Source organism: Anomaloglossus baeobatrachus, chromosome 1 (assembly GCF_048569485.1).
Source record: "Anomaloglossus baeobatrachus isolate aAnoBae1 chromosome 1, aAnoBae1.hap1, whole genome shotgun sequence".
In the NCBI taxonomy this organism is placed as follows: Eukaryota; Metazoa; Chordata; class Amphibia; order Anura; family Aromobatidae; genus Anomaloglossus; species Anomaloglossus baeobatrachus.
In genome coordinates this window covers 601,432,286-601,445,770 of record NC_134353.1, presented here as the reverse complement: position 1 = coordinate 601,445,770, position 13,485 = coordinate 601,432,286, and the positions used below count along the sequence as shown (strand labels likewise).

General features: G+C 44.2%; 1 protein-coding gene across 3 annotated transcripts in view; it reads right to left on the bottom strand.

Moving 5' to 3' along the window:
- Positions 1-13,485, bottom strand: part of LOC142245497 (transducin-like enhancer protein 4) — a 180,885-nt gene that overhangs the window by 69,274 nt on the left and 98,126 nt on the right. For all 3 annotated transcript variants that reach the window (XM_075318260.1, XM_075318245.1, XM_075318252.1), the window contains one exon: positions 424-543. In XM_075318260.1, the coding sequence (XP_075174375.1) occupies positions 424-543 (120 nt within the window). The remainder of the gene's footprint in view (positions 1-423; positions 544-13,485) is intronic.

The following is a 13,485-nucleotide window of genomic DNA, read 5'->3' as shown; positions in this document are numbered from 1 at the left end:
TACAGACACAGCTCAATGTGTGCACAATAAACAGGAGAGCTGTCACCACAACCAGCAGACTAGAACAATTTACCAGCGTGGCTCATATAAACTTGCTCTAGAAATTAGAAATGGCATATCACTATTTTTTCTAAGAATTTTTAAGGTGACTGATGTTCCACGGCTCCCGGCTGATGACAAAGTAAACAGATAAACCATATGAACTGGACGTACTCACTAAACAAACTCTTCACTACGTTCTCTCTAACCAAACACACCCTTTGGAAATATTTAAGCTTCTTTATGAACCATTAAGCATATTTACTTGTCACAGATAAAGTGTGTGGCCTGTAGTCACGTTCAGCTTAGGAACATGAATATATCCGAGCAGACGCAAGCTGGCGGTATCTGCTCATTCGGCTACCAGCGGCCGGGGCTACTTACATAACGGGCGGCTATATCCTTTTCTTCTGTCTTTTGCTTTTTACTCTCTGAAGAATAGTCGGCTGAATTTCTGTGCTTTTCTGCTGCTCTGAAACTTGCAGACGGAGACACAGATGAGCTCTGGAAGGAAGCAAAAGGCATCACTTAGTCAAGGACAGGGCATAGGGGTTTTTACAAATGTATATTTTTATATATCATATAGAAATTGGCTTCTTTGTCTTCCTAGACAGGTCTTCATTCTCAAAACGCTAAACGAAAAAATAGTTTTCACTGAATACTGACTTTGCAATTATTGAAATGGATGACAGTTGGTGCTCATAAGCTCTATGGAACTGAAGAGTCAATGCAGCAGAACGTCTCCGTGTCTAGCTCTTCTCATCGCCATAGAATGTTATAAACACCAACCACCATCTCCTATCTCAGTAACGGGAAAATTGGTCTTCATTGAACACAGATTTTAACCACGAGAGTGAAACATCAGTCCAGGAGGTGAAAGAAGCAGATTGGTCAGATCAGATATATTACAGATTTTCTTATTGGCATGTGCGAAGCAAATCTTGGTATGAAGCAAATAGAGTTGAGGAGTTTTAACTCTTCCTACTGTCCAGTCTACATGACGAGAAAAAGTGGTGATGCAACCAAGAATAACATTAAGCTTTCATATCCGTGTGGCTGAGCCGCAATACCAAAGACAACCTGTAGATGAAAATGGTGCGGATTCTGAGATGAGGAGAACAAACTCATAATTCGTACAGACAAAATGGAGACATATCAGGGTCATGCTCTGTTAGGGCTCATGCGGACGTAGCTGCAGAATATTCTGCAGCGATTTGACAGCACATGTGCGCTTCAAAACGCTGCAGAAACACTGCATAATGGATGCAGTTTTTTTGTATCAAAAAGCCGATTTCATGCGCTCTGGCTGCTGCCCCCATCATAGACAGAGTGGGAGCTGCATCCAGAACGCACAAATTAATTGACATGCTGCTTTTATGAACGCACGGATTTGGGTCAAAAGTTTAGCATCCAAATCGCTGCGTTCATAAAAGCATCGTGCGCACGTATCATGCACAATCTTCATAGATTGTTCTGGGGACGCATGACGCGTGCATTTATGCTGCAGTGCAATACGCAGCGTAAACGCATGTAATTACGCAACGTGCGCATGAGCCCTAAGATCGCTTTCACACTGTGTTCCTCCCCCCCCCCGTTCAGTAGTCTCATTGGGGCTTCCATCCAAACCAAACGCAAAACGGGTTTCAGGTGCAGATGGAGTCACCGTGTGCTCTGTCGTGCACCATTTTCGGGAGTATACGCCTATTGGAGGAAGACACCAAGACGTAGTAAACTGCATCTGGGTGTCCACCTCGAGTAAGTGTATACTCCGGATGATGGTGCATGGCGGAGCACATGGTGACTCCATCTGCACCATTATAGTCAATGGCCCCATCGGCGCATACGCCCCAAACACATTTTCTTGGGAGGGTTCGGATGGAAACCCTGATGGGACCATCGAACGGGGGGAGGAACAGTGTGAAAGCGGCCATAGATTCTGGGCAGAAGCAGAGAATTCATGATGCCGGTAATTGTCTCATGCCAATTGGAGCCAATCTTTGTAGGTTGCTATTAATGACTTTCTAATTGTGAGACTGTTTGACTAGTCATCACCAAGCAGATATTCCCGTGTGCCCCTCTGATGTTACAATGTGTCCCATCTCAGCTCGCACAGAACTTTTTCATTAGTGTAATGAATGTCCGCTCACTTTTTACATAATGGCGGTCCTTCAGCAGCTTTGTTCTGCCATTTTCCTCTACAAGTTGCAGAACTGATAAAAGAATTGTGATGTCTAATGAAGTGCAGTGGTGACATAATTCAGAGGGGAACATTATTCATAATGGAGAGAGGAAAAAAAAAAGATGTCAAATTGCTTCACTTAAGAGATTGTGAAGTTGACATGTTGGAAAGAAGTTTCTCTGCTCCATTTAACATGATAAAATATCACGGTAAAATGACCACTTCCAATTTGTTGAACAATATATGCCGTACTTCATTAGGTACAGCAGAGCGCGGCTTGTAAATGGGGACTATAAAACGGAGGCAGAGACACTGAAAAGCCAAGGTAATAATCGGCTTGTAATAAAAAGCCACGTGCTAGGAGACTGGTCACGCACCGTGTACACTTCAAACACAAAGTTCGCACATGGCCAATATACGGGAAACTCTCCATCTGGACGTGTACGTGGAACACATGCAGTGAATTACCATAGCAGCAAGTTTGGGGAGTTATTACTGAACTCATTTTTCCCCTACACAGATACTACAGGAAAAAATCTGCTCCGGAAATTGCCCTGCAGTGTGGATTGTAATTTACTAGCAGATATAATGCTAATCTGCAGGTAAGTAGTATTTAAAGGGAACCGGTCACCAGGTTTTTCTCTTCTGAGCTGCGGCCACCATCAGCGAGTCCTTATTTACTGCATTCGAGGCCGCTCTCTAGAAAGTAAAAAACACCTTTATAATACTCCCCTACGGGGCGGTCCAATCCGATGGGCGTTGCTGCTCTCAGTCTGGCGCCTCCTCCATCCTTCTTCCCAGCCCCGTGTGCGTGACGAGTCCTGTGTCATTCACACAGAGGCCTCCATTGCGCTCCTGCACAGGCACACTTTGATCTGCCAGGCTGAGGGCAGAGCAAAGTACTCTAGTGCGCATGCGCTCTTTAACCTTTCCTCGTTAGTGATGGGAAGTCCGGATCTTTTTGGTGATCCGGTTCCCATGGCTCCGCTCACCAAAAAGAGCCGGATCTTTCAGCTCGTTCTCGGCTCCTTATTAAATATGTGTTCACCCCAGATGAAAACATATTTAAAGATTATAGTAACGCCGCCAAAGCCCCGCCCACTCGCTGCTAAACCCCGCCCACTTACAAGCGGTCAATTAGATTGCTGAGTAGGCGGAGTTTAGCCGCGGGTGGGCGGGGTTTTGACAGCGAAAAGAGCAGTTTAGAGATTTTATTGGCTCACACTAGTGACCCGGCTCCTGTCGTTCACAGCAGGGAGCCGGATCTTTGTGTCGGATCTTTCACGACCGACACATCACTATTCCTCGTGCCTGCACATTACAGTACTTTGCTCTGCCCTCAGCCGGGCAGATCAAAGTGCGCATGCCCAGAACCACAATGGAGGCCTCTCTGTGAATTGAGAGTCATGACCATAGGGGCTAGGTAGGAGGACAGCGATGGCATAAGAAGAGGAGATGCCACATAGAAACCAGCGACAACCATCGGACTGGACCGCCTCATAGGTAAGTATTGTAAAATGCGTTTTTTTACATTCTACAGAGCGTCCTGGGCTGTTATATAGAGTATTACATTTTAGAACGCTGTATATTCGAGCTCATGGGTAACAGGTTCCTTTTAAACCCTTTATAGAAGGCTTACTGGAAAAGTGACTACAGTGAGAACATTTTCATTCTTCCTACAGCCGCTTGCTTCCAGTCATTCAGGCGGTGCAGGAAGGAGTTAAAGTCACCACACTATACTGTGAGGACAGTGTAATCACGCCACAGAGGTTTGACAACATGCTCTGCACACACAACGCGCGCGCTGCACACACAACGCGCGCGCTGCACACACAACGCGCGCGCTGCACAGCAGACTGTCAAAATGACTACAACATGCTCCTTGTATAGTGAGTGGTACCTGTAACAGCCTACAAAAACTAAACACAAACTACACAGATGTTACCATCAGTAGAAATGACATTACAAGCAGGACTATGCAAAAAAAAGAAAAAAGTCTCATACAAACGCACCTTATACATATGTTAAGCCACAAATTACCTTACTAAAGAGCACTGCATGCAAGATAACATGGGAAAAAATACTTTATCCTTTGCTGCCTCTAGGCACAGGTCTACTGTCCATAATGCTACAATAATCCCATCGACTACTCAACAAAAGCTTCCTTGCTACGGAAAAGTAAGCTTATATTATCCCTTTAGGAATGCAGGCGGATCATGAAGAGGAAGCGAAATAGATAAGGGAACTGGAGATGACTTAACAGGTCCTGGGTGGTCCATATGATTACTGCAGGTGTCTGGTAGACACAATTAACAGATAAGGATATAGAGTAAACCCCTATACAAATAGGCACACACACACACACACACATATATATTATATATATATATATATATATATATATATATATATATATATATATATATATATATATATATATATATATATATATATATATATATATATATATATATATATATATATATATATATATATATATATATATACACATATACATATACATATATATATATATATGTATATATATATATATATATATATATATATATATATATATATATATATATATATATATATATGCATTTACCTTAAGAAGTGCCTTCCTACAAAAATGTTTTATAGAAACCAATTAATGATCGGTGGCTTGAAACACGATGGCTGGGGAAGCTTGTGGACATTTCTGTAAAGGGCAGTCTGACTAAAGTGAAAAAAAGTCATCCGAGCACACCAATTTTGGCCAACCATCTAATGTGCGTGAATGAGGTGAGAGTGCAAGGGTGGGTCGAACTCTCTTCTGACAAATGTTTGGGGGGATCTAGGCTGTCTTATTTCATTGCCAATCCTTTTGTTCACCGTGGAGATAAGCCAATGTCAGAAGAATCTGGAATGCCCAGCCGAGCCGAACGTTGCAGTGTCGGCAAAAGTCAGGTGGTCGGCCAAAATATTGTACGACCAATAGCCATCTAATCTATATGGCCAGCTCAAGGATGGTTGTTGTAGCCTCTACAGAGAAAACTATTCCCTACCAATGGGATCAATAGCAAATCTTATTGACACACTACCGCATAAAATGTTTGAGATGGGGGAGAATCTCTAATACAGTCTTTCTAGTCTTGTCCCGATAGGCAGACGATCTCAAAGAGCATTTCCTCAACAGTAGAGCTAATCCTCAAACGTGACTGCAGTTGCTGTGGCTAGCAAAAGTGGAGAAATATTTATTCCCACTATTCAATGAGGTGTAAAGTGATAAAGTTTCTTCACAGAGCACAGAGATACGAGCAGTTAAGATTAAAACACGTTGTAAAGCGCCATGGGACGTATAGGAAGCTAAGCCGTAAGCGGCTGCATAGGGGAAACTCCGCTCACAATCTGAAAATAAATGGCATACTGTTGGTCGCAGAAAAGGGAAAAGATGCATGGTGCCATTCAGACAACATAATCATAGCTCAAGGCTAATTGGTATGCACAGCACATTGAATTAACAAATGTCTTTTCTCCAGAGAACAGCAGAAAACCACAGATTCAGGTAACCAAGAATAAAACAAATTTCCAGGAGGACAGAAAATATACACAAAACAGTCTTAAAACAGCATCGGGCTGCCAGACGTAAAACAAGGCGCTCCACACACTGCCCAGGTTATTATGGCAGAAGGGGGTACGTTAGGTTAAAGACCTAAACTAAAAGCAGGCATTAAACCAGGATGTATAGCACTTGTGGACTCCAACGTACTATGTGCTGGAGACTATTTCCACCCAAACAGTAAGTGGCTGCATATATACGGTACATTCTAACAACGACCAAGAGCGGTGGGAAACCAATATGCTGCTTGTAAAGAATTTGGGGTTTGTTATAACATAATTAGGGCCATATCAATTTTTTTTTTTTATAAGAAGTTCTTTGCCGTAAAACGCAGCAAACCAAGGTTGCCCAAAACTTTTGCCATTTTTATGGCAGAGAGCTATGCCAAAATGGGCACAACTGGGTGGAACAAGGTGTGATGGGGTTCGATGACCAGATGATCAAAATGTAGACCTCTTAAAGAATTGTGGACAACTTTGTCCAGTGATGCTTTCATTGGCATAAATGAATCAGGCCCGCAGCCTTACACATCTACTACAAACCGATAGGCTGGAGACTAAAATGGGGAACCAAGTAACCAGACCATGTTGTAAGCATACCACACATGAAATGTAGAAGTAGAAACCTGCCGAGTTAACTGGTTCCCAAGAAACCTTTCATTAAAATATGAAAGCTATTTCACCACTAGTATTATGCTATGGCCCTTATCCTGCAAGTGTTACCGATTGTCATGGTAGGCCTTCTCACACACCAAAGATAGGTTTTATTAAGCTCCACTCAAAACAAGGAAATCTTTAATTAATGATATAATCACACCCTGAAATAGTCACTATTCAGCTGGGGTCTATTAATCCAAACATGCCCATGTCCTACAAAAATGATGTAAGTATAGTGGGGAGTAAGCGGGCTTAGCACTTACCCTACAGGAGTTCGGGGCTTTTCTTCAGTTGCATCGCACGCATGCACAATGCTTCCTAATGATGGTGGATGAGTGACCCAAAAGATGAGGATGGTTCTATTAAAGGGGTTTAAATACACTGACGAAGGTGGGTTCCCCATTTAGGTGCTTCATCTAGTGAATCACATTTAAGAAGGTTTGTTCATCAGAGATGACCGAACATTAAAATTCAATGTTCGTACCGAACACAGACTTTACAAAAAAATCCCCCCAAAAAAATAAAAATCAGTGTTCACGTTTGGGCGCTTTATGTATGCAAACCACTCGAGTGAGCATCAGTGTGCTCGGGTACGCTTGGTACTCGGCCCAGTGCAAGCCTTTTGCAGTGTGTGAATTGCTCTCACTGAAGGTAAAAACAGCGTAGTGTGCAAAAAAAATAAATAAATAAATCCCACTCTTCCTGCCCTGGAAGTTCTTGGTTTATAACTGGCTGTATGTGGTCAGAGAGCCAAACTTGACCAAACAGTGACTTCAAACGAGGTTCGGGTTCAGAATATAACTTTATCTAAAGTCTTTGTGAACCCACAGAACCCGAACTTCGCCGGGTCTACTCATCACTAATCATGATGCTCTTAGAGGTACTTTGCACGCTGCGACATCGGTAACAATGTGTTACCGACGCTGCAGCGATAGTCCCCGCCCCCGTTGCAGCTGCGATATCATGGTGATAGCTGGCGTAGCAAACATTATCGCTACGCCAGCTTCACATGCACTCACCTGCCCTGCGACGTCGCTCTGGCCGGCGACCCGCCTCCTTATTAAGGGGGCGGGTCGTGCGGCGTCACAGCGACGTCACACGGCAGGCGGCCAATAGAAGCGGAGGGGCGGAGATTAGCGGGACGTAAACATGCCACCAACCTCCTTCCTTTTGCATAGCTGGCGTGAGCCGCAGGACGCAGGTAGGAGATGTTCCTCGCTCCTGCGGCTTCACACACAGCGATGTGTGATGCCGCTGGAACGAGGAATAACATTGTAACATCGGTCCTTCCGAAATTATGGAAATGACCGACACTACACCAATGATACGATTACGACGATATTGCGCTCGTTAATCGTATAAAAAAGACTTTACACACTACGATATCGCCTGCGAGGCTGGATGTGCGTCACTTTCAATTTGACCCCACCGACATCGCACCTGCGATGTCGTAGTGTGCAAAGTGCCCCTTACAGTGTTGACAGGCTGCAGAAGACCCAATGAGCAAGCAAAACGCTCCTTCGTCGGGTAGGATGATCTGTTATGCAGCATAAGAGTTAATCACTCTCGGCGGAACATTGCCTTAACTAAACGGGACTCGCACTATTGCACCGCCTGGGCACACTAAAAAGAGTATATTACTTGTCATTCAATGTGCATCGTTTAGCGCGGCCTACTTGTGCGATTGTAATGCGAGACTCTCTCTCACACACCCATACAAGTCTATGCACTGCACTCACATTACACCGGTGTACCGCGAGTGCAGTGCGAGAATGGCAATAGTCGGCTACGGAGGAGAGAGGGAGATAAATCCCTCCCTCCCCTCCTCAGAGCCGGCCCTACCCTCCGCAGCTGAGGTCCACTCGCACAGTTGGACCTCAGTCGCAGGGACACTCGCATGACACTCCGCTGTGCTGTACTGCCAGCGTGAGCAGAGTGTCATGCGAGGATCGCAGTAGTGCCCCGTACGTGGCCCCGGCCTAAAAGTTACCCACATTACAAAACTTAAGTACCGTATTCAGTACCTGGCAATAAAAGGGCAACTGACCCAATTTTTAAAGTGTATAAAAAAAAGTCAAAAACTCTAAAACAGAATTTGAGTAATAAATCAAGGATGCTCAGAGAAAGTAACTTGTCTTGAATTTGTTTTTAACAGGAGTTAATTAATTAGAAATGATAAAATCCGAGGGGTGGCCATAATCATATGTTGCCATGTTCCCGCTCTTTGATTTCATTACATTACAGCAAGGGGGCCCCATAGCAAAAAGCAAAATGAGCTCCCCGTGCCTGGATAGAGTCCCTTTTTCTCATGGCGCCAAGTAGCGATATGGACTCTATAGTATGTATGACCTTGTTCACCTGGAATAGAAATGTCTTTGGTCACCCATCAAATGTAACTTTTCCAGAGATCTACCAATTGTGCTTTTTTATTCTAAAAGAGAGTTTTATCTCTAATTCAATTAAGTGGCAAAATATTAAAGCACTATGCCATTACACGGTTAATGCAGCCATCAAGATGTAAATGCCTGGGAGAACAGATTATTACATTTTGCCTGAGACAGCGGGACAGCAATATCAATACTTGAAATTTCAATGCAGGCTGCACTTCCACATTAAGAGGGTTATTAAGTTTAATGTAAAGAGATCAAGCTGAATAAGTACATTTTTTACCACTGTACTTAAAAAAATAACACTGAGAAATTGTAACAAGAGACGGGGGGAAAAAAGCCTACAGAATTACCACCACACAGAGATGGGTCACAGTTCATCAGAAAGATTAACAGTCTAACACACAATGATCGAGGACAAATGGATCCCAGGAGTCATCGACCACCATCTCCGGTGTTATACATGGACCACGCGCATACAGTCCCACTTAACAGTCCCAGTTACATAGGACTTCTTGAATTTTCAGTATTTTACATAATTACACAAGGTGAAAAGGACTGTATAAACTCAGAACTGGCTTTAAAAGGCTTTTCTGCTCTGTTAATTGTTTTTAATCTGTTACAAAAGTTCATAAACAGATTAATATAATTTAATAATTATATTCTTTAAATGCAGGTAATACTTTACATGCAGTACATTTAAGGCTAGTTTCACACTTGCGTTGAACTGTATCCGTTGCATTGCGTTGTGTGACGGATGCAACGGATGTGTTGCATATAATGGCACAACGGATGCAACGAATGCTGCAAAACAACGGAATCCGTTTTTTTTTATTTTTATTTTTTACAATTTTACTGGCGGCAGACTATTGTGAATGATCAGCTGATCGCTCGGCCACCAAGAATGTGTGCGGGGGCGGAGTGCAAGCGGGGCCATGGCGCTGAGGACAGGTGAGTGTGTGTGTGTCTGTGTATATGCGTGTGTGTGTATACATGCGGAGTGGAGTGCGGGAGGGGGCGGAGCCAAGCGGGCAAGAGTCGGGCTCCCTGCACACATAGCCAGGGTAAATATCGGGTATAACTAGGCAAAGCACTTTGCTTGGTTACCCGATATTTACCCTGGTTACGAGTGCAGGGAGCCAGAGAGAGCATGCGCAGTGAAATCCTAAGGATTCCGCTGCTCAAAAAAAAGTTACATGCTGCGTTCCTCCCGCTGGGCGTAAGCAACGGAGCGTCGCCAAGCGGAAGCAACGCAGGTCCTTTTGGCACAATCCTTCGTCCATACAAGTCTATGGGAAACAGCGGAATCCGTTAACGGATTTCGCTGTTTTCCAAAAGGGCGGATTGTGACGGAAGGAAAACAACGCAAGTGTGAAAGTACCCTTATACTGAGGTTGTTGAACCACATAGACTATATACTTTTTTAGTTGCAAATATAGCACCATTAATTCTACACATCATAATCACTGTTCCCATCGGGGCTGACAATCTATATTCCCTATCAATAGATATTGATGTTCTATCCCTAGCTACTCAATCATATTGTTGAGGGGGTCCATCACGCCCACCAATCAGCTATTATAAGCTTTGGTGGTGGTCGGAGGTAAAACACATTAAAAAGCGTTCAAGAGAATTGAACTGCTCTCCAGTACCCAGCATGGGCAAATACATACAGAAATGGAGATTGAAGTCTAGCTTCATTCATTATATTTCCAACCTGTAACTGCCAAAGTGTGTAACAGCTAATTGGTGGGGGTGCTGTACCCCCCACTAATACAATTTTGATTACCTAGCTATAAGGTCATCAGTATCTGGTGACAGCGAATATAGATTGTGAGGGTAGATTTGGGCGTTGAGTTGTTGTCTGATATTGATTACCTATTCTAAGGATAGGTCATCAATAGTGATGAGCAAGCACTATTATGCTCAGGTGCCCATACTTGTATCAAGCTGTTGGATGCGTGCATGGGTGCGACTCAAGTCATGAGTCAATGGGGGACTCGAGCATTTTTCCGGAAGATTTCCCAAATATGCTTGAGCCCCTTATTGACTTCCAATATACTCGATACATGAGTCGAGCCAGCCCGAGCATCCAACTGCTCGTTACAAGTACCAATCCCCCTAGTATGGTAGTGCTCGCTCATCACTAGTCTTCAGTGTCTGATGACTGGACAACCTCTTTAAAGGGAATCTGTCAGCAGGTTTTCGCTACCTCATCTGAGAGGAGCACGATGTAGGCAAAGAGATCCTGACTCCAATCATCACTTAGATTACTGGGTGCAGCCGTTTTCACACAATCAGAATTTCTAGTTTTAGTCATGTAGCTGAGCCCAGGGAGCTGACGTCCCCCATACCAAGCTCTATATAGAGATTGTACATTGACAGTGAGGTGTCAATCATAGCAGGAGTAGTGCCGGACTGATGTGCATGTGACATTGTTTAAGCTGCAGGACCCTTATCATTGCTCGGCATACAAGCATAGTATTTAGTTACATGACCCGATTCCCTTGATGAATTGAGCACTCCAGCATCTAAATATTTCCGCAGTGCTCTGCTCCACCCCGGAGTCTAATAATAATCTTTATTTCTATAGCGCCAACATATTCCGCAGCACTTTACAATTCAGGAGGAACATATACATATCATATACATAAACATATACAAACAAGTAACAATTATAGAGGATACAATATTTAAAAGGAAAAATGGCAACCCTGCTCGTGAGAGCTTACAATCTACAATGAGATGGGGGGGAGGGGAAAGGTACAAGTGTTTATTTAAAATGACAATCCAGCCAGCTCATGAGGGATAGATGATGGCTTCCTGGACCAGTTGGCCAGAGCCTTGAGACGCATTTAGGTGCCATGGAGTTTGACGTGGGGTTATGTTCTGAGAAGTTGTAGAGGGATTAGGTGAAATTAGTTTGGCTAGGGAGTGTGATAGGCCACCCTAAAAAGATGCGTTTTTAGGGAGTCTACGATGCAGCCATGTCATTGCCCCAGGAGGATACCATTTCTAAGTGTTTGTAGGGAGGAAATAAAAAAAAAAAACAAAAAAAACCCGAACCCCCCCCCCAAAAAAAAACAAACAACAACAACAAACAAACAAAAAGAGACCCTTTAAGTTGTAAACCGAATTCCAGTGTGATTTTTATCCAATATGCTTTATGTAAAGGTGTTTTTTTTTATAATTTGCGAATTCACATAGGTTTGAGGATCGCAGCAAGTTTGATTAATGTTTAGAAAGAACAGCACATTTCTTAAATTTCTCCTTGACCTGACATCACTTTGCAAAGAGCGCTAAAGCTGCCATTCCTCTGCTTTGTTGTGACTGTACAGACACACTGGCTGCCCTCTTTCACCTAACTTTTCAGCAAACTGTCACTTTGCACTGAAGCCAAAACTAGTAGAAAGTCGGTCTTTAAAGGGAAACTGTCACTAGGTTTAATCAGAGAGCAACATAATGTAGAGATAGAGCTCCTGATTCCAGTGATGTGCAACTTAATGGGCTGCTAATTGTAGTTTTGATAAAATCACTGTTTTAGCACTGTAAACCTGCTGCCAAGTAGTCCTTCATATTCATATCCGCCTCATCAATGTCTGCGTAGTGGTGTGGGCAGGTTATATGTGGCACCCTATCGTTAAGTAGCCACAGTAACACCTGGTAGGTGCAGGAAGGGATATACACATTAGGGAGAATTCACATGACACAGGCACACAGACAGACTCATCACAACACTCCACTAAACCATGGTTAGGGTCTAGTGCAGCTAAACTTGTATAGTGGTGAGCACTGTCCCTGAAACCAGTCTGGGGTGTCGCTTAGCGGGGGAGGGGTCTGAGGTGAATGGGCAAGAAGCCAGTTAGTTCTAGTCAGAGACAGTCAAAACAGACAGTTGGCAGACTCAGTCGTCGAGTAAAGTGTGAGAGATCCTGTGTGAGGGTCGGAGGTGAGGCGATACAGAAAAGGCGAGGAGGGACCAGTTCGGTTCACCACAGAAGAAGCAACCCGGATACCGTAGTCAGAGTCTACACGGGTTCAGTCAGGCCCAGCAGAAAAGACGGGAGAGCGAAGGGGACTTCAGTCTCGTTGTGCAGAAACACTTGTGCACCGCCATTAATAGAGCCAGGGACCACAGTAGAGTTAGTGGTACCCAGGCGAACGGTTCTCATCGTCTGCTATACAAATGAGAGATACAGGAGAGATCAGGGACAGATTTTAGACAGCCCAGGACTTAAACAAACACACAGTAAGGCCGGGGCCACACAGGGCACTACTGCTCGCATGACACTCGGCTCACACTGGCAGTACAGCAGGAGCCGAGTGTCATGCTAGTATTCCTGCGACTGCGGTCCGACCGGAACTCAGCTGCGGGAGGTAGCCCGGCTCTCAGGAGGGGCAGGCTAGCATGGAGGAGGGGAGGGAGGGATTTCTCTCCCTCTCTCCTCCGCTGCCGGCTATTGCGATTCTCGCTCTGCACGCACGGTACACCAGTGTACCGCGAGCGCAGTGCGATTTTTCTCTCCATTCACTTGAATGGGTGCGAGAGAAATGAGTCTCGCATTAGTCGCAGCATGCTGCGATTGTTTTCTCGGTCTGATTAGGGCTGAGAAAATAATTGAT